General features: G+C 50.2%; 1 protein-coding gene across 3 annotated transcripts; it reads left to right on the top strand.

The window, feature by feature from the left end:
- The first annotated feature begins 688 nt into the window (after nt 1-688).
- On the top strand, nt 689-5,125 carry Tpra1 (transmembrane protein adipocyte associated 1). 3 transcript variants are annotated; one of them, XM_051203292.1, is made up of 10 exons: nt 689-851; nt 964-1,096; nt 2,119-2,205; nt 2,339-2,411; nt 2,521-2,600; nt 2,961-3,071; nt 3,151-3,211; nt 3,354-3,456; nt 3,604-3,684; nt 4,538-5,125. In XM_051203292.1, the coding sequence occupies exons 1-10, from the start codon at nt 736-738 to the stop codon at nt 4,800-4,802; spliced, it is 1,110 nt and encodes a 369-aa protein (XP_051059249.1). In that variant the 5' UTR covers nt 689-735; the 3' UTR covers nt 4,803-5,125. The 3 variants fall into 3 exon arrangements, with proteins under 3 accessions (XP_051059249.1, XP_051059251.1, XP_051059250.1); XM_051203294.1 differs by having other exon boundaries at nt 3,181-3,211; XM_051203293.1 differs by having other exon boundaries at nt 2,961-3,047.
- Nucleotides 5,126-24,112: the final 18,987 nt, after the last annotated feature.

Below are 24,112 nucleotides of genomic sequence, written 5' to 3' on the forward strand. Positions count from 1 at the left end.
CATCCCCAGACAATCTTCTCACAAAGATTCCTCGTTTAGGGTTTTCTGACCACCATCAGTCCCTTTCCTCCAGGGCATTCTAGGGACCCCAGACCCCTTAGCTCTCTGGACCTCCAGGCTGAATGCCAGGCTTTCCTGCTCAGGTGGCCATAAAGACACTGGCCTTTGGTTGGTAGCCTGGCCTTCTCAGATGGGTCCCCTTAGTCCTCTTTGTACCACCGATCCAGGGCCTGTCCCAGAGACTTCCTTGTGCTTCCAGGGGTCCTCTCCAACTGCATGTCCCTTTCCAGTGCAGCAGAGAGGGTCCCCCGAGGATGCTAGTAGCTGTGTGGCCTCAGTGATCAGATGGTGGGTGGGCTTTGCAAGGTGGAATTGGGAATCACGTCATTCAGCCTTCCCAGTCCTGCTGGAGGTATTCTGCATCACCATGGCCTCAGCAAGAGAATGCTTCCTTAGTGTCATCCAGGAGGCCAAGCAGCTGGGGCAGGCTGGAGGCCATGCTCTGAGCTCCCTCCTCTCTGGAGACTGGAGGGGCAATCTGGGCAGAGCCTGAGAGGAGGCTGCAGGCCCTGTCCAGAGCAAGAGGCCTTCTAGTCTCCTACGCCGCTGGCCCCCAGTGTGGCCTGTATGTGCACTGCCACTTTGGTTTTCCTTGGAAGCCTTCGCCTGAGGGAGGAGGGCCAGGGCCCTGTGCCCTAACTACGTGGGTTTGTTTTCAGGGCCACTGCCGGTGGAATGGCCAGCCTGCAGGAGGCCACTGGAAGCACAGTGTGGCCACCGCCCGCAGCATCCAATATCAGTGAGCCCCACCAGTGCCTGCTGCTGCTGTATGAGGACATCGGCTCCTCCAGGTGGGTCCCGGCCCACTGAGGGTGGGCTGTGGGTAGGCTGCCAGGGGATGCTATGAGCTGGGGGAACCGTGTACCTCCCTCACCAGTGAGCCAGCTTCTGTGCCCCTGCCAGGGTCCGGTACTGGGACCTCCTGCTGCTCGTTCCCAATGTGCTCTTCTTCGTCTTCCTGCTCTGGAAGCTTCCCTTAGCTCGGGCCAAGATCCGTGTCACCTCCAGCCCCATTTTTATCACCTTCTACATCTTGGTGAGTTTCCTCTAACCAATGACAGAAAGCCCATCTCTGATTTAAGCACTAAAGTGAAATGAATGAATTGCTTCCATAATGGAAATGGCTTTGGGTGTGGCTGGGTCCAGGGGCTCTACCTTTTGCTCTCTACTGCGATTGGTTCTCCCCACAGAGATGATGCCAAGGACAGCTGGGAACTCACCTGGCTTTCCCAGCTGCACTAGGGAGTCCCTCTTTCCTGGCCACTAGGGGGAGACCTAGCCTGTCCTTGGATTGGTTCACCTAGGATCCCATGCTCATGCCTGAGCCAGTAACAGGCTAGCACAGAAAGGGAAAGTTGAGTCAGGCCAGTAGGCCTTGCTGACTGAGGGAGGCAAGTGACCCCTATGGGGAAATGGAAAACTGAGAAGTATCCACAGAGCCCCATACAGTCGGCCATTCTTCCCCTTGTGCACTGTCTTTGCAGCAGGGTTACCTGAGGAGAGGCCCTCTAGCCTCAGCCCTTGTGGGCCCTATGTTTGCTGCTTTGGTGATATGGAACAAGGTTGTACATGAGGCGTAGGATCTAAGGGTGACCTCCCTGGGTATATCCCCCACTCCAGGGTGTGGTACTCTCTCTTTTCTCCATATGGAGAAGAGCCCGATTAGCTGGAATATGCCACATTGAGACTCTGAGATGTCACCTGAAAGCTGAGTTGCTCCCTGGTCCCTGTGTGGTCAGACTCTGAGATTCCCACTAAAGATGGGTGGTGAGCATGCAAGGAGACATGGCTATCACTCGCCCAAGGTCATAGAGCAGGAGATGAGCAGGTCTGAGCTCCAACTGCCTGATTCTCTAACCACAGGGAACTGGTGGGACTTGGGATGGGCAGCAGTGGCGTTTTCTGTGCCTGAACCCTGTGCTGGAACATGCCTTCTTATGTCTCACTCTGAGCCACCATGTCCCATCCCTTGTGTAGTTGAAGCCTCTCCTTGAGTGGATGCTGCAGAACTGAGGCCTTGGTTGAGTCACCACACTCCCTTCTTCTCTTGCCCTGCAGGTGTTTGTGGTAGCCCTGGTAGGCATTGCCAGGGCTGTGGTTTCTATGACAGTCAGTGCCTCTGATGCTGCGACAGTTGCTGACAAGGTGTGTGTGTGTGGGGGGGACCAGCCTGGTGGAGGCTATGATGTTCTCTCTGTACCCTGGTTCTGTTGGAGAGGCTCAGGGATGTCTGACTGGATGGGGCCTACCCCCAGCTGACCCATGCCTCTCTGCCCAGATCCTGTGGGAGATCACCCGCTTCTTCCTGCTAGCCATTGAGCTGAGCGTGGTCATCCTGGGCCTTGCCTTTGGTATGTATGCTATAGGATTGTCCTCTGACCTGGGCCTCTCTCCCTAGCCTTCCTGCAGTTGTCCAAAGATGGCTTTTAGGAGAGGCTGACTCACCCTTGTGTCTTACAGGTCACCTAGAGAGCAAGTCCAGCATCAAGCGGGTGCTGGCTATCACCACAGTACTGTCTCTGGCCTACTCAGTCACCCAGGTATGTGGTGTTGGTGTCAAGGGTCATGTTTCCAAACTGTAAGTGTTCCCAAGGAGTCACATGGAAAGGGCCAACTCCCTTGGACACAGACCATAGGTGAGCCTAGGAAGACTAAGAAGTGTGTGAGAGCTAGTGCCTAGTCAGACACCCTGAGAGAATGTGCTATGGTCCTTTATCTGGCTGGGTAGGGCTTAAGACTTTGTCCACAAGGGACTCAACTAGGGTCTGAAGTGCACCTGAAGTTATGTGGGTGAGCATGGCAGGGCAGGGCCTGGTGTACTGGAGTGCCCTGGGCTCTGCAAGGGAAAGCCAAGAGAAACTTCAGTGGTAGAACTGACTAGACCTTCTTGCCTACTGCAGGGGACTCTGGAGATCCTGTACCCTGATTCCCATCTTTCAGCTGAGGATTTCAACATCTATGGCCATGGTGGCCGCCAGTTCTGGCTGGTCAGCTCTTGCTTCTTCTTCCTGGTGAGGCCTGGCGTGCTCCCTGGGGGCAGGTGAAGTAGCCTGGCCTGGCCCGGCCTCCCTGTCACCCCTATCTCTGCAGGTCTACTCACTGGTGGTAATTCTCCCCAAGACCCCACTGAAGGAGCGCGTGTCCCTGCCCTGTGAGTACCTGCTGGAGTAGGGGCACGAGGGCACTGGCCTGCTCCTGGCCTGTGGCTGGGGATCCCTGGGGAGGGGAAGAACCCCAAGGTTCACACCTGGGCCCTAAGGGTGGTTCAGAACTTCATGACCTTTGCCTCCCAGCACGGAGGAGTTTCTACGTGTATGCAGGCATCCTGGCCGCACTCAACTTGCTGCAGGGGTTGGGGAGTGCGCTGCTGTGTGCCAACATCATTGAGGGGCTCTGGTAAGAGGGTGCCCACCATGGGAGCGGGTTAGGCATGGGGTGGAGTGGCTACCACTGTGGTAGAAGGGGTCTGCACTCCCTTGGGCAGGGCTTTGGGTCAGGGCAGGGCCACAGTCCTGGCCATGCTGACCTGCTTCCCTACCACAGCTGTGTGGATGCCACTACCTTCCTATACTTCAGCTTCTTTGCACCGCTCATCTATGTGGCCTTCCTCCGTGGCTTCTTTGGGTGAGTGATGGCCAGACCTCTGCACTCAAATGTGGCTGCGGCTACTATGTACATGTCCAGGAGGGGTGGGTGCACAGAGGGCACTGAGTGGTAGGCACACTGGTGCGTCTGTGTAGATGCTCTTTCTGTGTATGTGTAGCAAGCACAAGCAGGTGTACCTCCCCAGAGATAAGGATGCAGTTTAGCAATGCTGTTATATTACCTACTTTGTCAGCAAGCACCTACTGTGAGCTAGACCCTGTGGTTCCTCAAAGACATCAGGAGAATAAAGCAGGCGTGTGAAAGGGAGCCTGACGGTTCACAGTGAGCTCCAGTTGGAACGAGGATGTGCTGTGTGCATAGGTGCATGTGGAGAACATCAGAGGATGGATACGAAGACAGGGACTGGCTCCCACCCAGGCCTGATCTGATGGAGTGCACGCAGGGGTTTGCTCTCCTATCAGGGCTGGGCTGGTGGACATGGACGACCTCTGGGAAGGCCTAGGGAGCCTAAGAGTTTAGGCTGCTGCCTGCTCCCATATGCACAGGCTGCTGCTCTGTTGAGCCTCTTCCAGCTATTCTGAAGATGATGACCAGGTTAATGAGTGGGTAGTCATGTGCTGCAGGCATGGGGGTCATACTCAGCCGGGGCTGGTGAAGGCTAGGGTTTAGTTTATTGTTGCCCATGGTGGCTGACACACTCATGGGTGGGGAGGTATAGAAACTTGTCCCATCTCTCAGGCGTGGGTGGGACCAGCTTCAAAGTAGATCCCAGTGGGCTCAAGGTTTCCTGCGGGTTCCTGCGGATGAGCTACAGTTCTGTCCAGCCTCTGCTGCTCCTGACTGCAGTGGCTCCTCTCCACTCTCTCACCAGCTCAGAGCCCAAGATCCTTTTTTCCTACAAATGCCAAGTGGATGAGGCTGAAGAGCCAGACATGCACCTGCCACAACCCTACGCAGTGGCTCGACGAGAGGGCATAGAGTCTACAGGGCCTGCGGGGGTCTCAGCCTCCAGCTACTCCAGCACACAGTTTGACTCTGCTGGAATGGCTTACTTAGATGACATTGCCTCCATGCCCTGCCACACAGGCAGCATCAACAGCACAGACAGTGAGCGCTGGAAAGCTATCAATGCCTGAGTGGGCACCTGGCATCAGGGAGGCCTGTAAAGACACATGGGCTGCCATATGGAACAGAGTGCCGCTGAGGAACTCGTGGTTAATAGTTCTGGGGGGGGGGTGCCTGCCCCCCAGGACACAGGCTTCTTCTGTTCTCCACCCCCAGTTCCCCTTTGCTACCTATGCTCCAGCTTGGGACCCCTGCCTTCCCGACACTACATCCCTGCTGGGGTCCTGCCTGCCCATCCCCTGCCCCTTCCCATAGCTCTCAGCCTCTTTAGCCACAGGGCTTCAGTGTGTATATTTTCTTGATCTATTTTTTAATAAAAGCAAAAAGAATAGTAGGTGTGGGCTGGTGCCTTTCATTAACAGGGCCAAACAAGTAGCAGGGAGGCCCCCACCAGGGGGTGTCCCCAGAACTGGCTGCCAGGGTAGGGGGAGAAGCCAGTCACTGTCACTTGTTGGAGGGGAGGAGGCCATTCTGGAGAGAAGAGGTTCTGGGGAGCTGAGGCCTCCCTACCATGTTCAGCACAGATAGTAGAACCTGTGGTCCCTACCACCCTCCGCTCCTTTAGCTGTCATCTTGGGCCACCCCCTTCCAGTTATCTCATCTGTACAGTAGGGACAGAGAGACCCATCTGACCCTGTGTGCCACCAGCCATCTGCCATAGAAACTCATTCTAAGTCCCTGGAACAGTGCATTGATTGATATTGACCGAGAGTATAATGGTGACTGAGAGCAACAGGTGGTAGAAGGAAGTGCTAGGGATGGGCCAGAATGATGGCTCAGCGGTTAAGAGCACTGGTTGCTCCTGCAGAGGACCTGGGTTTCATTCCCAGTACCTACCTCTATGGTGACTCAAAACCGTCTGTCACTCCAGTCTCTGGGGATCTGCCCTCTTCTGACATCTGCAGGTACCAGGTACACATGTGGCGCATAGACATCCTTACAGACAAAGTACCCATACACATAAAAATAAAGTTTCAAAACAAGTGCTGGAACTGTAGGATACTCTACAATGCCCGGTGTGGAAAAAGGGCTCAGTGTGGTTGGTGACCTCCAACTGTCTCTGAGCAGGAGTCTGCCAAGGTCATGGCCCAAGCCAAGGGGACAGAGGCAAGAGGCGATCTCAGCTCAGCTGGGTCCCTACCTGCCACACTGGCTGGCCTTTAGGCCAGGAGGGTGCCAAGGGCACAGCCCCTAACATTTTGTTGTCATGTGGTAAGGCCTTCATGTAAGATTTCTTGGGACCCAGGCCCAGGACAATGCTGGCCTGAGCATTGCAGATGACTTGGTATGGTCAGTGAGCCTCAATCCTGATGGATCTCTGGGAGTCTCTTCTAAGTGGTTCACTTGGAAGTGTGCCCTGTGGCTTATATGGGAGCCTTAGTGGCTTACATGAGAGCCCAGTGGTTTATATGGGAGCCCTGTGGTCTACATGGGAGCCTGCTTTCTTACATGGCAGTCCTGTGGCTTGGGAGCCTTGGTGGCTTACGTGGGAGCCTGGTCTAAGGTGCAGATAGCTTGCTCTTACTGAAATAATGGCAGCTGTTGGAACCACTGAGTATTGGGCAGTCAGGTCCAGAGCTGGGTGGATTCACATCTCTGCCAGTGTGTGTGTGTGTGTGTGTGTGTGTGTGTGTGTGTGCGCGCACGCGCTCGCGCTTGTGTGGTGGGGAGGAGGTAGGCTTTGATGTCACAGTAGCAAACTTTGCCACTGAGCAAGCTGTTAAAGAGTATGGAGGGAACCACTACAGAGCTGAAGCAGATGCCAACTTACAAAATGATTTATTTTTTATGTGAGTGTGTGTGTGTGTGTGTGTGTGTGTGTGTGTGTGTGTGTGGGTATATGCTGTGGGGGGGATGTTCACAGAGATCAGAAGAGAGCATTGGATTCTTCAGAGCCGGAGTTACAGGGCATTATGAACAACTCAATATGGGTAACTCAGTTGTGGTAGTTTTGTTGGTTTTTTTTTTTTTTTTTTTTGTTTTTGTTTTTTTTTTTTTCTTTTGGTTTCTCAAGATTTCCTCTGTGTAGCCCTGGCTGTCCTGGATTTCACTTTGCAGACCAGGTTAGCCTTGAACTCACAGAGATCTGCCTGCCTCTGCCTCCAGAGTACTGAGATTAAAGGTGTGCACCATCATGCTGAGTTGTGGTGGGTAGTTTTATGCCAACTTGACACAAGCTAAATTCATGTGAGAAGATGGAACCTCAATTGAGAAAATGCCTCCATAAGATCATAAGATCAGGCAAGTCTGTAGACCAGTGTTCTCAACCTTCTTAATGCTGTGACCCTTTAATAAAGTTCCTCATGTTGTGGTGACTCCCAATCATTTTTGTTGCTACTTCAGAACTGTAGTTTTGCTACTGTTGTGAATTACAATGCAAATATCTGTGTTTTCCAATGGTGTTAGGCAACCCCTGTGAAAGGTCATTTGATCCCTTTGGGTTTTGTGACCCACAGGTTGAGAACCACTGCTGTAGGGCTTTTTCTTAATTAGTGGTTGATGTGAGGGGCCCAGCCCATTGTGGGTGAAGATTCTCCTGAGCTGGTGGTGCTGAGTGTCTATAAAAAAAAGGCTGAACAAGCCATGAGGAGCAAGCCATTAAGCAGCACTCTTCCATGGTATCTGCATCAGCTCCTACCTCCAGTTTCCTGACCTGTTTGAGTTCCTGCTTTGACTTCCTTGGATAATGAACTGTGATATGAAAATATAAAAAAATTAAAATAAAATAAACACTGTCTTCCCCAAGTTGCTTTTGGTCATGGTGTCTATCGCAGCGATAGAAGGCCTGGCTAAGAACAGCCCTCTATAAGTAGTCTGTGCTTTAAACCAGAGCCCCCCCCCCATATATATAATTCACACATGGAAAAACAAAACAAAGCAAAATGTAAATTCATTGCAGGTTGAGATGTCTGGCAGGAGGTGACCTTCCCGCTCTGACCCTGAGTATCTCCACACACAGGGCAGGGGCCGGGTGACCTGGAGTCGGGTGTCATGGAGCTAGCCTGCCTACAGTGTTTTTCAGGAAGCTACCATTTCACCTTTGTGCTGTGAAGCTTGCAGCAGCTCATGCCCCATCAGGTGGGTCTTGGTGGTCTTTCCAGGCAGATGAGAGAGGGGCTCCTCCTTAGAGCCTGTGTGTGGGTGCTCACTCGTGACCAGCAAACGCTCTGGATAGACTTGATGTTGCCCCAATGAACTGCAACTGCAAATCCTTATAAATTGGTCTGTGGGGATTTATGTGTGAGCAGTTTCTAGAATTCACAGTTAAATTAGTTTTAATCAGTCTTCTTCAGTAACTAAGTTATCCTCCCAGATGTGGCCTTATTTTTCTTTCCTACTGTAAGAGAACCCTGATTTTTCTTTTTGGGGGTGGTGGTGGTGGATACACAGCTGCCCCTAATTGAAGCCTGTTAAAAACCTATGCTTTCTAACTGTCTTTGAGTGATGTGGGGTCCAGTAGCCAAGTTTTGGTCAGTGGGATGGAGTGGGCAAGCAACATTCTGAAAGAGAGAAACTGGACTCTTTCCAGCTCATGGAGATGTCCTTGTAATGGCTGTAGTAACAGTAGTCATCTTGAGCCATAGGTTAACTTGGGGACCAGAAGGCTCTCATATAACAAGATAGAGGGGCTGATATCCCTGACACAGCCATGTATCTGCTATGGCCTTAGTATTCAGTTTTCCAATGGCTTTTGGAATGAGTAAGATAAATGGCTATCTTGTTTAAGCACATTGGACTCTCCCCTTACTTTTGAACCTAATCTTAGCCAACACATCAGGCTGCCAGTCACATGCTGTGCATGCCTTGTCTTTCTGAAGAGCCTGCCTTGGGCAAAGACTGTCAGCCAAGCAGCCAGCCTGACTGTGGCTTATGCCAGCACCTACTGCTTTGAACTCTCTGCGGATGAAATCTCCAGGCCAACTGCAGCTGCTCTCTGCCAAAGCACTCAGGCTCCTGAAGGCTTTGGCCACTGTTTGAAGCCCCTTGTGTGAGAGCTTTTTACCCTCACAAGCCCGAGGGAACTCTCTCAGCCATTTTCACCTGGACCAGAGGGAAAGCAGCAAAAGGCCAGTGATTGGTACAAAAATAGTTCCTCATTTGTATGAGGGACTGCTATGATTGTGGACAAAATGGTCCCTCATTTGCATATTGTGAATTAAGTCCTTTATGAACAGGAAGGTCTGGGCTATGGTTAGTGTTGACACCCTTGCTACACACACATACCTTTGAAGGCTGCCACTCTTTCTGTCTGGTGACCATCCTATGCTGCCCCCTGGTGTCTTTACAAGAGTAGCTTCAGCATCAGCTCTGAAGGTAACTGAGGAGACAAGATTGGTAAAGGGGTGGCGATGGTAGAGAGCTGAGCTTGAAGGAAGACGGGAGGTTGTGAGAATGTCACTGGAAGAGTTCCCAGTCTCTGCAATTCTCAATTCTTTTTTTTTTTTTTTGGTTTAGATTTATTTATTTATTTGTTTCCTATACTGTGTTCTGTTGCCTACACGCCAGAAGAGGGCACCAGATCTCATTACAGATGGTTGTGAGCCACCAGGGGTTGCTGGGAACTGAACCAGGGCCTCTGAAAGAACAGCCAGTGCTCTTAATCTCTGAGCCATCTCTTCAGCCCCTCTATGATTCTTAAGAGCTGGAGATCTCCATACGGGCCTGGAGCTGAACACTAGTTGATACTATGTGCCCAGTGTCCCAGCACTATAAGCGGAAGAGCTGTAACTGAAGAAGAATTAAAGGCATGTGCCATCCTGCCTGGCCCTATTTATTCTTTGTAAAAGATATTTTTATTTTATGTATATGAATGTTTGCTACATACATGTAGTGCATGTGAAGGCCAGAAGAGGATGTTGGATTCCCTGGAACTGAAGTTATAGGCTGTTGTGAGTCACCATGAAGGTGCTGGGAACTGAACCCTGGTCCTCTGCAAGAGTAGCCTGTGCGCTCAACCACTGAACCATTTCTTCAGTTATTTATCCATCCATTCATTCACTCATTCATTCATCCATCCACTTATTTATTGAAAGGGTCTCAAGTAGCCCAGACTGGTTTAGAATTCATTATACAGTGGAAGATGCCCTTGAACTTCTGATCCTCCTACCTCTACTTCTGCAAGTGCTGAGATCACAGGAATGACACCATGGCCATTTTATTCAGTGCTGGGGATGAAAACCAGGGCTCCATGCACATTAGACAAGCACTGTGCCAACTGACCTGCATCCTCAGCCCAATATGCACACCTAAGCAGACAGCAGGTAATTGATTCTCAGTCCCATCTGCTACTTCCTCCAGTGTGGCCTTGACAGGGACCCTTTTCTGTCTCTCAGGCTGATCATGCCAGTGTAGGGTGAAGTGTGTGTGGGGTTAAGGGTGGAGAGGGGGAGTGGCTTCAAAGGGTAGCTTCTGTGTTCTGGAACTCTCCGTGGTGATGAGGGGAGCTGCTGTGTAATTGGCCCTGAGGCTAGGGCCTGGGCTAGCTTCTAGAGCATGCCTAGTGTTTGGTTTCTCATATCGCTTGGCACTGAGGCCTCAGCTGCATACAGTAACCTACTGTGAAGTGTGTGCAGAGCCCCTGCAGTTAAATCTCCTTAGGTGGCCTCTTAGCACAGAATCAGTTCCATCTGACTGGGACCAATGGTGTTCTGGAGAAGGCAATTTGAATAGAGCTAGAAAACTCAAAGCCACCCCAAGGAGATGGGTCTCCAACTACAGGGATGCAAACCCCCACTCCATAGGTTCCAAAGACCTGGGACTCCCACACAGTCAGGGTGATAACTCATGAGCCACCACTGCAAAGGGGCCTTCTGGCAGTTTCCCATGCTTTCTTGTTTGGTTCCAAAGGCTAACCTCTTCCTCATTCACAGGGCATGTTGTAGGCCTGAATAATGCCTTTAAAATAATCAGCTTTCAGAATTTCAACAGTCCTTTCCTACATATTTTGATTTTCTGTATCCCCTCCAAATCAAATTCACAGAATATGATTCTCCAGACTGGGGTACTCTATCCCCACCCCAATCTTCATGTCCTCTGCACCTGTCTGGGGCCAGTCCTACAGCCCCTGTACATGTGTAAGCTTTAACTGCCACCATGTGGCATTAGGGTGACACACCACAGGCTGGCACTGCAGACGGTTGCTGCCAGGGACCCTGTGCACAAGGTTGCTTGGTGACCTAGAGGTCAAGCAGCCTGCCATACCCACTCAGTCTTCAGTGACATGGCCCACAGACTGTCCAGCCATGGAGCATCTCAGAAGGATGTCATGAGTACAAAGAAAGATGTTTCTGGTATTTGGCAGACTTGGGACCTTGGTGCTGAGGCTCAGAAATAGGCCCAGAACCCCCAGAGGCCACAGATTCAAAGAACTAAAAGACATGTGGCTTCAGCCTCAGTGGGTAGAGGGTTGTAGCTCCAGGTACTGAGCTGGAGGTTCACTGTTCTGTTCTGGAAGTTCAGCATTCACTCATCTCTAAGCAACATCCCACGATGAGAGCAAATGATACCTACTGGAGCTTCCTGTGTGAGCCTCAGGGATCGGAACCCTCAGCTCCCCTAGCTGCTACTGTAACAGGTCTCAAGTACAGAGCCTCCAGACTCACACACAAGTAGAGGCCTTGGTTCTAACAGCCATTGGCTCTTGAGGCCAGGGAATGCCCTGGTGTGGAAGTCTTCCAGTGACCAGAAACACAGTTTCTCTTCTCTGTTCCCATTAGCCTTGGCACTCTGCCCTCTGCCAACCTATCTGGTGTCTCTGCTTCCACAAACACTTGATCCTGTGAGGTAAGAACCAATCCCGGCTGGTAGAGAACCCATAGCCAGAAGGGGGTGTTACAGGGCTCCCAGCATTGATCAGTGCATAGTCCTTCATGCTGGCCACCAGAGTAAATGGCTGCAGATGGAAATGGCTACAGACTCTCCTCAGTTCACCTGAGGGTGGTGGCACCCAGGAAGGCTGGTTCATACTGTTGTTAGGGCTGATTTGGTGCTTAGCAGTCAGTAGCTGCAGTCACAGAGTGGCTCCTTCAGGGTTCTACATAGGACTCAAAGTCCAAGCTGCCCAAGAGGTGCAGCTGACTGACATTCCTCTGCTCAAGGCAGAAGCCAAAGGGGTGGGGGGGGGACCTGTTCAATGCTGTTAACCATTCATAGAAAACATGCAATGCATAGTTCCAGCAAAGGCTTAGGTAAAGCACTACCCAACTAACTGTCCTAGCAGCCTTTAATGGTGTGTTTGTTCCTTACTCCTAAAGCTGCACTCTAGCCTTCTCTGCACCACAGAGCTGACTGCTCTTATGGAACACTGACCACAATGGAACCCTTGCACTGACTTCCCCAAGGAATTCGCCAGTGGGAGGTATCGGTAGCTTTGTGTTTGCTAGGCAAGCTGTCCATTGAACTACATTCCCAGCCAATCAAAATCTCCAGCCAAGGTGCTTCTGCAGATTCTTTAGAATGTAAGGTGTTTGCTGAATAATTTTGCTTCTTGGAGGAGGAAGCCACCCAGGGTAATGGCACAGTACAGGCAGGGCTGGGCAAAGGCGGGGCATGGGAACCAACCAGCTTTTGATTACCTGTGTCCACCTGTGCTTGAATAGGGCCCAGCTGGGATGTACAGGCACAAGGACCAGTGCAGCAGCAGCTTTTCAGCACAAACCAGTTTGAGTTGGATTCCTACACTTGAACCTGGAAGAGCCCAGCTGATGTGAAAGAGAGGAAGAAACAAGCTGAGGGATGCTGGCTCCACATGACAAGACATGGACACTGAGGCAGGCTTGAAGGTAAGCAAGGGATGGAAATAGGGGGTGGGTAAGAGTGGGGCAGAAGGACCAAGGTCAGTGCTGATTTAAATGAGGCAAGACCCTGGGAGTCTTGGCTCAGATAAGGCAACTAACAACATCTCAGCATTTACTAATTATTTCCATCCGTGCAAATGGCAGTGATCCTCTTAAGACTTGACAAAGAGATTTCAGAAAACAGCAGATGCCAAATTAGATGTTATTAGCGGGGCAAGAAATGATCATATGAGATGTCTCAACAATCACACGCTTCGGAGGAGGAGACTGAAGGCATCTTAAAGGCCCTGTGCAAATTACCCTTCCAGCAAGATAAAGCTATTCCAGCAGAAACTAGAACGGGCTTCAGGCTTTCATATTGTTCCCCACACTGAAGGGGGAAATATATATATATATATATATATATATATATATATATATATATATATATTTTTTTTTTTTTTTTTTTTTTCTCTCTTGATCAGAGCCCATTTTGTGACTCTTGAGTGTGGTTGCTTTTCCAGCTGTAGTGAAGCAGGAACTTTTTTCTTTCTTATCTTGGTGTGGATCTTCAGGAGCAAGAAAAACAGCTCAGAGTTTTCAAGGCTAAATGCTGAAATGCCATTATTTGGCACCAAAAGGAAGACTTTTTTTTAAAGGCAAGGTTGAGAGGCTCCAAAGCACCAGGACTGTGACTCTGGGCTGCAGCCCACCCCTCACTGAGGGAGGTATTCAGACACAGCTGCCCTGTAGGGGCCTCCCTCCTCCAGGCTCACCTTTCACACTAAGTGGACTTAGATCAAAGGAAGGGACTTCTGGCCAAAGTCCCCTGCCCTGCCTGAAATTGGTAGAGAATCCTTCAAAACCCCAAAGTTCTTTTCTCTTTCTAGATGGGGACTCTTCAAGACTCCCATTTTCTCAACCTGGAATTGAATAAAATAACAGAGCAGGAGGCGACCTGATGCCCAGGTCCCCTCCCGCAGGAAGGAACCTGCTGCGTGGAGGAGGGAGGCCCCCACAGGGCAGCTGTGTCTGTCAGGTGAGTTGACACCTGCTCCAGCCTTTGACTCATGACTTTAATGTAGCCATAGGCACAGAGACTGGAATGGGGAAGAGCTTAGACCCTCACCATTTGGCCACACTGTAAATAAATCAGTTTCCTTTTCCAATTTGGGTTCCCAATTTCTTTTAAAATACTGGAGAACTGGGTGGCAGGTTTCTGGGCCAAACTGTGCAATGACAGTTTTATTCTAGAGAAATGGTTCTCAACCCATTTGGGAGTTGAAACAACCCTTTCATAGGGGTGGCATATCAGATATTTACATAACAGTAGCAAAATTGCAGTTATGAAGTAGTAATGAGATAACTTTATGGTTGGGGGTCACCACACCATGAGGAACTGTATTAAGGGGGTCTCCGTGTTAGGAAGGTTGAGAATGACTTCCCTAGACAAAGGCCACCCTGCTCCTGTTCTCCTCTCCCATCAGCTGGACTTCTCTGCATATGAGCAGCAAGAACCCAAGTTGAGCTGGCTTGAAGTAAACCAGAGACCTATAGATGTCCAAAAAATCTAGCTGTGCCCTGTCTGCACCCAGGTAGATCCTGATGACTGCAGGCCGAGTGACTCATGTGCTAAGGTCCTATTGAGCTCTGCTGAGCCTAGAAAGGCTGAGTGAGATGGAGCATGTCCCATTTGCATCTTCAGTGAGCAAACATATAACTCGGGATATGTGCTTGGGAGGTGATAGTCCAGCTTGGGCAGTGTGAGCGGTGCTCACGGATGCATGGCTGTGAGTTAAAGGCAGCTGGATCACACTGACTTCAGCCAAGAAGAGAGTCTGAGGTCCAGGCTGGCATCATCCAGGGCCCCTCTGCATTGTGCCCTGCTGTCCTAAGCCTTACTTCTCTTGCACAGGATAGTGGCTCCAACTGTCTATTCCTGCCGTGTCTGAATGCTGCCACAATCACACCGTGTGCATGAGAAGAGCTTGGCCACAATCCCTTGTTAGCCAAAAGCGGCTGAAAGGGTCACTTCTCTGTGATGGCAGCTGGACATTTCTGGCTTGCTTTGAGGGATGCTATTTTCCATAAGTGAATAAGAAAGAAAATAGATGGATATGAGGCAGGCAGCTGGCATCTGGCTGTCGGGACTGGAAAAGCTGTGGTTCACTCCATTCTTGCCTGGAGTTCTACACTTTCTCACTGTCACTGGGTCCTGAAGCAGTTATTTTAGGAATGAAGCATTATGGGTACAGTGAAAAAAACAAAACAAAACAGAACCCTGTGTCTTTCCCTTCTTTCCCAATCTAACCCACAGCAGGCAACTGAAACTTTGCCCCCTCGTGTGTATATGCAAACAAAATGCCACCTCTGCCATGTCTGCTTTTGAAGTGTACCAAACCGGTTTGTTCTGAATCACCTCCCACAACTTGTTGGCTCATTTCACTTTGATTTAGGGACTAGTGCTAACACTCAAGATGCCTGTATGCCACTCTTATATAAATGGCATCATTTACTTGTCAATTCTCCTGTCGAATTGAGTTGTTTGGTAACCTGGAGCGCAAGGGATGCTGTGACACACGTTCTGCACCTGACTTCCTTGAAAGCCCTTTTGGGTGTTGTTCTGAGTAACAAAGTCACCATAGTCATAGTATACATATCCGAGTGCCACCTATGCTACCATTTCCTTCCCAGTGGTTTTAGCAATCCCTGACGATTTTGAAACAGGGGCATGACACAGACCAGGAATCTCTAACTGGGGTCTTGAGACTTTTATAAGGGTTTTTTTTTTTAAAGTTTATTTATTTGTTTTATGTCTGATTGTTCTATCTGCATGTACAACTTTATTCCAGAAGAGGGCTCCGATCCTACTACAGATGGTTGTGAACTACCATGTGGTTCCTAGGAATAGAACTCAGGACCTCTGAAAGAGCAGCCAGTGCTCTTTAACTACTAAGCCAGCTCTCCAGACCCTTAAAGGGGTTTTTGAAATCAAAACTATTTTTAAATAATGTAAGACAACCCCTGCCTTTTCATTCTCTCACAGATGTCAGGTAGAACTTACTAAGCACATTATGTGTTGACATCATAGCTCTGGCAGCTAAAGGGACAAGCATGAGTGTGTGAGTGTTCTTTAAAAGTCTCCTGGGCTGGGTGTGGAGGCACACCTGCAGTCCTAGCACTTGAGAGGAAGAGGCAGAGAGACTGCAAATTCAAGGCCAGCCTGAACTACCTAAGTAAGACTGTCACCAGAATCATCTCTTTAAGAAGTCCATTTTAGAGGATATTAGGATGGATCAGTAGACAAAGGTTCTTGCCACCAAGCTGAACAATCTAGTTTGGATCACTGGGAACCCCAAGATGAAATGGGAGAAGTAACCCTTTTAAGTTGTCCTTTGATCTCTGCATTGTATCATGATATGTCCGCAAACACACATATTAAGTACATAAATTAATTAACTAATGTGTTTTTAAAATTATTATTATTAGTAGTAGTGAGGTTTGGTTTTTAAAGGCATGGTTTCTTTGTGTAGACCTGGTTATCTTAGAACTCACTCTGTAGATCAGGCTGGCCTCGAATTCAGATATCTCCTTGCCTCTGCCTCCCAAATGCTGGGATTAAAGGTAAAAATTATTTTTAAAAAGGTCTTTAAGTATGATGACCCACACCTGTAATCTCAGCACTTGGGAGCTGTAAGCAGGAAGATTAGGGGTTCAAGTTTATCCTCAGCTACACAGCTAGCTTGAGGCCAGTTTGGGTTACATAAGACCTTTCCTTAAACAAAAGGAAAAGTATATTTTAATAATGAGTGTCATGAATATAGACAGTGAAAATGGACACCAAACTCCTTGAGGTCCTCAGTGTAAAGAATGTAAAGGAATGTTGAGATCAAAACCTTTCAGGATTGCTGAAGACAGAACCACCATTTGGACCCATGGGGCCAGAGCATGACAACCCAGCATGAGAGTCCACAGGGTAGCTGCCTCAGGCGGAAGCTGCTGTGTGTCGTCTGCCTGCTTCTTCAGTCCAGGGGAGCTTCTTGGGATGCTGTTGACAAAGGGGAAGCAAGCTCTGGCTTTGTCACTAGCCCTGAGTGGGGAGCTCAGGGCAGGTTGGCACTAGGAACCACCTTATTGGAACAAACACACCTTTTTTTCTCTTAGTGACTGCATGGATCAGACAAACCTCACAAGTAAATGACAGTTTGCATTTGTGCCAATCACAGTAAGCGTCATATGCAAATGAAGGTTTGAGTTTGTGTCAATCATAGCCTTACTCCTTTAACTCCAATCACAACTAGGGAAGTTTATGTCTAGGTCATTCACAGCCTTCTCTCTTGCCACCAGTCACAGCAGTCCCTCTTCTAGGCCACCAGAGAAATTATTCTTCCTCCTCTGGCCCCTGGGAAGAAATGGTTTCAGAGTCATCTAGAGTTCACCAAGATTTGTAATAACAAACATCTTCTACTGAAACAGCTGTGGTTGAAGCTACATTTTCAAGAGCTGTAGCAAGCAGCTGCAATTGTGTGTAGTTTTCTCAACATATAGGGGTGATCTGATAGTCTTTTTGCCTTTTGTTCAGAGAAGCCAGGGAGAATCTAATAGCTGCTAATTAAGGAGTCAAATTGTCCCACCCCAATGCCTTTGTTTATTTGCAGAAACATGGACACCAGAAGGGTGTGCTTACAGTAAGAAGCCAGAGGATTCATAACTAACAATAATAGTAATCTTTAAAGCACCTGCCACCTGTTTGGCACCCCAGGGTCAGTAGGATCCCCTCCTCTGTCACAGGATTCTCAGAACTATTTCAGCTGCCCAGCTGAGGTTGCCACAGGGTCCTTGATCTAGTCCCTCTGGTCCTATTCTGTCTGTCTTAGGCCAAAGACAGGCTGTGTTTGAGCATAGAATACCCAGGCAAGCTGGAAGGCCAGAGAGTGCAGGGAGAGATGGGTCTTTCCCTCCAATGGCTCCAATACCACCACCATGGGTGGCAGTGACACCGATGGGAAGCACCCAAGTCAACCCTCAGGCCCTGCCTGGCCAGTGGGCCTAGTGATGTTTCTAATGCCTAAGGCATCAAGGCAGGCCATTTAGAATTGAGCTAGCCTATCTCCAGCTTCTCTTTAATTTGGAATATTCTTCAGTTCTTCCTGACCTGGGTGCCTTTGAATGTTGCCCTCTAGGTATTTTGAGTTTTTGTTTGTTTTGTAACAGGGTCTCACTATGTAGCACTGGCTGGCCTGGAGTTCCCTCGGTAGACCAGGCTGGCCTGGAACTCCACCCTCTAGTTTTTGAACCAGGCTCCTCTGCTTGAGTCTGGGTAATGCTTCCTCCTAGTGAGATATGTGCCATGGATCTCAGGCCAACACAGCCTCTGAGCGGCTATGGCTATAGACATACCACCACTCCCTGCTTTCCACTCCGGCTGGCTGGTCAGGTCAGCCAGGAACTCCAGGACATCTGCAGCTCCTCCCACATTTTGCTCAGGGAAAAAGCTTCTAGACTGGGGAAAGACTTCTGTCTGCTCCCACCCACGAGGAAGGAGCAGAATATGGCTGAGGAGTTTTAGAGGCAGGGAGAGAAAGCACACACAGACCCTTAGGCAATACCACAGGAAAGCTTAGTACACCTGCAGGAGCCTACAGAGGCAGCCCCTAGCCCGTGAAGAACTCTCTCCCTTCAAAAGATTTTCAAAATATGGCACCAAAAAAAAAAAAAAAAAAAAGAAAGAAAAAAAAATAACTACACACCCTTTGACCTATAAATTTCATCTCTGGGCACATGGCCGAGGAGAGAATTAAGGACGTGTGCCAAGGCTTAGCTTGAAGGAATGTCCCTGCAGAGCAGCTTGTAATAACAAAATGCTGGCAACAGTCTAGACTCCAGTAAGGGAGTGGTTACATCTGCTTTGGCTAGAAGGCACAATAGCATGCTATTCAGCTCTCAAAGGAATGGCAGGGCTGTTTACCCGGGAAGATAAGCATCATTTATTATTGAGCAAAAAAGAAAAGCAGCTTGCAAAATGAGGCATGTGTAAAGATTGGCATATCAAGATATCATCTGTAAAAGCTTAGAGCTGGAAGTACCCTTAATGTCCAACAAGAGGGGATTCGCTGTGAAACATGGGCTGACAGGGTTCACAATAAACTCCAATGACGAAGAATCTCCGGATGCATCAAGTGGAGCAGTATAACAAGCAGAATCAAGCTTAGAGAGCATAACCACGTGTGTCTGTGTGTGGCCATGCCTTTCTGTATGCAGAAATACATCTTGCAAATATCTGATGAGTGTGCTTATCCTTGGGAATGGGAGCCAAGTGTGGAATCCGGGCTGGGGGGGGGGGGAGGGATCCATTCCACTGCTCACCCATTAGCCCAAGTTTTGTTTTGTGTGTGTCCTCTGTTGCAGAGTCGACATTAAAAACAAAAGACAAGACAGCACAGGCGTGCTCAGGAGACCACCAGCCAGAGGTGGCCACAGGAGCAGCGGAGCAGCTGCTCGCCCATTCTCCACCCCCTGAAATCTCACAGAACCTGCTCTCAAGGCCTCTTTTGCCCAAGTCCTGTGGGCAGCCAGGCCTTCAGCAGGGCTGAGATAGTGTTGTAAGTAGGGCTCTCTTCAGGCTCTGCCTCTTTGTTCTGTCTGGTTGCCATGCTAGTTGTCTGTGAAGGTAGCTGGACTACTGAGAACCGCCCCTGTGACTGTCCTGCACCAGGATCAGAGTAATTAGGGGTCTCACTGCTTACTATTGAACTGAGCCCTCCACCCCCACCCCAGTGTGTCACATGACCTCTTGGCCTCCTCTCTGCCCATGGAGGCTTATGGGAAGGGAACGGGCACAAAGGCAGGGACTGTCAATGCATGGGGGCCTAAGTAGATCTGCTGAGCATAGAGCTTACCCTGGACCCCACTGTGGTTCTGTACACTGCAGCCTTCTTCTGATCTGTCCCCACACAGTCTGCAGTTGTTTACGAATGCATATGTTTACTGAATAACTACTATGTGCCAGACACAGTTCTGGGCACTAAGCTCTGGTGGTATATGAGACAGACATGACCCCTGTCCTCTGGGTTTGTGTTCTACTAAAAATTACAGATAACAGGCAAAGAAATAGACTGGATGAGAAGATGTGAGGGGAGTGGAAAGAGGATATTGTTAGCTAGAATAGGCAGTGAGCCTCCCCAAGGTGATAAAGGAGAGAAGATGCAGGCATTGGTGCTTCTCAGACAGAAGGAATATTAGTGTAAAGGCCTTGGAGTCTGCTCAGAATGCCCAACTTAGGCAAAACTAAATGTTGTGACTAAACCATGGACTCAGGGAAGAGTTAGGGCACACTGGCCTCATCTCTGTGTGAAGGGGGGCAGGTCAGCAGGGACCACTACAGCAATGAATAGCCCTAAGACCTCTGGCCATGGGTCTTCGTGGTTTTTGCTGGAGTGGCTGAACTCTGAGGATGGTGTGGGGCAGGGAGGTGGGTCCTCCCTGAGTGTGAGAAGGGCTAGCTGCTCATCGGTAGCTTCCTTTCCCTGTGAGGGGATGGGTCTCCTGTTTTAGAGATTTTCCAGCCAGCTGAGAGGTTTCTGAGCTCAGAGCCTGGAGCTCTTCTGCTGCACTGGCACTAGGCATGCAGGGCCCTCAACAGCCAGAGGCCCTCCTCCTGTGACCTAGCAGAACTTATGTAACACCAGCTCCTGGGCAGGGTCTTGCCAGCATTTCCAAGGTGACAATACCAGCATTTCCAAGGTGACAATACCCTAGCTCCGGGGATGCAGTTGTGGAGGCATCCATCCTTGGTGGCTCCTGGCAGCCTAGCTGGGCTGTTTCCATGGTGCTTTAGGCACACCCGAGGGCACTCTGCGGTTCTGGTGGTGTCTAATGGTGCCTGCATATCCCTTGGTTCACTCATCATTTGCAGAGACAGTGATGGTCCAACCAGGGCCATTTGTTTGAGTTTCTTTGCTGATGTCCTTCTGCTCCCGGTCTCTGCTGGTTCTTTTGTCTATTTTTCTCTGTGGGGCTGTTTTCTGTGATGACCTCTCATTGGGCTTGGGAAGGGCTGCAGTTCCCCATCTGTCTTGTGACTTAGTTTCTCCTTTGCTTTGTAAGTGTATTTTAAGTCTGAAGTCAGTTCCCAGGCTCAGCTTTACCATGGCCACTGTCCAGCTCTGACACCACACGAGAAGCTACCTCTGGATACAGATTGTCATTCCGTATGCAGCACTCTGCTCTAGGTGCTGGAGGGAAGCTGAGGAAGACAAGGGTTTAGTGGAAACTCTAGCATTCTGCTTGGCTTGTCCCCCCACAGTGGTTGGTGCACAGGTGGAGACCCCAGGCCTTGTCCTCCAGAACCGGATGGTTCGCTGGCTGGGTGGGCAGCACCACAGCACCAGTCTGTTCCTGGGGCCGTGTCCTTCAGGAAGCATGATCCAGAAAAGCGATGTGGTTACAGAAAGCAGGCGGTCTGAACTGGCTGGACGAGATGCCATGTGAGGACAGCAGGGGGCGCCGTGGCACCAGACTCCAAGGAGACAGGCACAGCAAAGACATAAAGAGGGGCTAGAGCAGGGCAGGGAGAAGAGAAAGAGAAGCAGGGAGGAGGAGGCCCTTGTGAATCCCCCACTCTCCATACCCACTCTCAGATGCACAGCCCAGACACCGTGGAGCTCAGCTGCGTCCCCACTATCGTACTCCAAGCTCCCTGCCTAGATTTCAGTCTTTATCCAGTCCCTCCTCCTATGCCCTTCCCGGGATCCCAGCTCATGTGTCCTCCCTGGTCCCCACCCACCCTCTTATCCCAGCTCCAGCCTAGCAGGCTTTGTATACACTGCCGCGCCCCCGCCCCCGCCCCCGCCCCCACCCCGTTGCTCCTCCCTTTGCTGTCATCCTAGCCCGGGTCCTCCTCCTTTGCTGAACTGTGTGACCTGAACTGATGGGTTCCAACCCTTGAGGCTGCCTGTCACCTTCAGGTAGACCCTGGCACCACTCCACTGCCCTTTCCTGATCTCAGCTTGGCTTCATCACCCAGGAAGGTGGACACTGAGGCCATGGCTAGGAGTCTGGTCTTTTCTGGGAACTAACCTTTATGGATGGAGACTCAGAGCTTCAGAGAGCTCAACCACTCACCCAAAAATCACACAGCTAAGTGGAAGAGCTCCCAGGCTTAGGAAGAACGTCTTTCTTTATGCCTTGTGACTCATTCGGGGTGCCTGCTGGGGCAATCCTGAGCCCCACTGAGCCTCAGTTTCACCTTTGCCAATGGACCCTGGCTGTAGGCAGGGAATGGGGGTGGGGTGGGGGGTGGGAGACTGCTCAGTTCCCTGAGTCCCTTTTCAGCTGAGGGAGGTACTCTTGACCATGGAGGGTTCCAGAGAGGTGGCCCAGAGGCTGGACACAGAAGATGGATGAGGCCTCATGTGATGCCTGACCACCTCAGCCAGACAGTGCAAGAGGGCCTGGAAAGTGTATGAAGTTTCATCCCATCTGACTTTGGTTTCTTCTACAGGCTCATTTTGTAGCTCATGCTGGCCTCGAATTTTCCATCCTGCTTCAACGTCCCACTTCAGACTCCCAGTTTGTGAGAGCTGGCAATGGATTCAGATTTTTCCAGACTTTTCAGGTAGAAGAAAACAGTTGTCTGGGCTGTGTCCAGCCAGGCTGACCCTTAGGTTCCCAATCCAGCAACTGAGCACACTGATGGTCATCCCAGTCCTGTCCAGTAGGAGGAGCAATTTAGCTGTGACACACCTTTCTTCCTAGAGAGTGCCTATTCACAGGCACTTGCTGGTATCCTTTCCTTTCCTCCTCCTGGCAGTGCCCATCAGCCCAAATGCATCAGTTCAACCCCTCTAAGAATAGGCTGGCTCTCAGCCTTGCTTTACAGCCCCCTGTAGGAAATCCTTTCCCCACGGTAGCCTGCTGGTCCCATCTCACCTGCCAGGTCTCAGCTTAATTTCACCTCCTGGGAGATGCTCCTTCTTTGCCAATCAGTCCTGTTTAACTTCCTGCCCTATGGGCTTTAGGGACTGTTCCCAGTGTAGGCATGGTAGGCCAGCTGGCCCATCTGTGCAATGCTGTCTTCCCTAACTACACTAGTATCCTCATTCGCATTGTAGACTCGGTAAATGGATGGACGGATGGATGGGCCGATGGAAGGGGTAGAGGCTGCTCTTCCTCAGCCCCTTCCCTGGAGACCCAATTAGTGGATCACTGAAGCAGCTGGCTAGCACACCCACAGACAGCAGTGCCCCATGTGGAAGCTTTGTTTAAAGATAGTGAAATCGCCGCTCAGCTGCGCTACTGCCTTGGATCCAGTCCTCCGAGGGCTACTCTCAATGTGCTTTGTGTCCCTGACTCAGCAAAGAACAGATTGAATTTAAGCCTTTCATGGAGGCCCAGAGCAAGCAGAGGACTTGCCAAGGTCTCATAGTAACATTGGGACTAGGGTTGAGAGGACAGAGGGCTCAGTAGGAAGGCCCTGGGTGGGGCCCAAGCAGGAGGAGCCTCAGGGAGCTCTGTCATCTTGAGGGAGTGACAGGATGGTTCTTTTCCTGTGCTAGTCTAAAGACCACGCCCCCAGTGGTGTCTGAGATCTCCTGGGACCCTCAGCTCCCTGGTGCAAGCCCTGCCCTGTTTGCTTTGTTGCACATGTTCTCCTGATCATTGTCCAAACATCTCTGGTTCCAGCTGTGTCTTCAGCTGGGTTCACCTGTCACCATCTTCAGCATACTTTGATGGCCCTCCCTTGACACTCTGGCTGGTCAGAGTACTCAGTGCCCAGTTGCTATAGGGCCAGCTTGGGCTAGACTGGGGCTGTGGGGCTAACTTGGACTGGACTGGTACCATAGGGCCAGCCTGGGCTGGACTGGGCTGTAATCTAGCTAACCTGGGCTGGACTGATTCTGTTGGTTCCCAGCATTCCCAGGGGTCTGTACAGGGCTGGACAGTGTTTGTTGTAGAGAACAAAGGTCTGGTTGGTAGAAATCTCTCCTAGTTTCAGAACTGCCTGATTTTATTCTGAATGACTCTGGGAGGTGTGTTTGTTTACTACCCTACTGATATGTGTTTGTTTACTACCCTACCGATAAAGAGATAAACAACTCACTCTGACAAGCAATATTGTAACCAGATCTTCATGTCCTTCATCATTTCCTCCTCATCCCCCCAAAAGACAAATGAGTGGAGAATGGGTGAATGAATAAATGAATACAGAAGGCTTGGCATTCTTTGGAAACCTGTGGACCTCCTTGCCCTTGAGACCCCACATTTCCTCTGTTAAGGTGTCCTGTTATAGCTACCCTAGACACACTGACTCCCATCCTGTGACAACTTCCTATGTAGAGGCACCCATCCCCCAGTATCTAGCTTCCCTGTTTCTGCTCTTAGTCACCCCTTTTTCTCCCAGCACTCAAAGAGGTCCTAAACATTCTGAACTCAGTGCTGTCTCTCTCCTGCCCCATGCCCTCCAATGGTCTTGTGGCCTGCACAGATCCAGGTGCCACACTGGTCTCATGGAGTTGGCTCCTTGTGTTCATTCTCCTGCTTCTTTT

The sequence above is a fragment of the Phodopus roborovskii genome, unplaced genomic scaffold, assembly GCF_943737965.1.
Source record: "Phodopus roborovskii unplaced genomic scaffold, PHOROB, whole genome shotgun sequence".
NCBI classification, from domain to species: Eukaryota; Metazoa; Chordata; class Mammalia; order Rodentia; family Cricetidae; genus Phodopus; species Phodopus roborovskii.

What these genes read in the sequence shown, in the direction of transcription:
- Tpra1 (XM_051203292.1), top strand. Translation starts at nt 736, where the DNA reads ATGGCCAGCCTGCAGGAGGCCACTGGAAGCACAGTGTGGCCACCGCCC. An exon ending in TGGCCTACTCAGTCACCCAG is followed by an intron (nt 2,601 to 2,960) that starts GTATGTGGTGTT and finishes TGCCTACTGCAG; the next exon opens with GGGACTCTGGAGATCCTGTA. An exon ending in AACATCATTGAGGGGCTCTG is followed by an intron (nt 3,457 to 3,603) that starts GTAAGAGGGTGC and finishes TCCCTACCACAG; the next exon opens with CTGTGTGGATGCCACTACCT.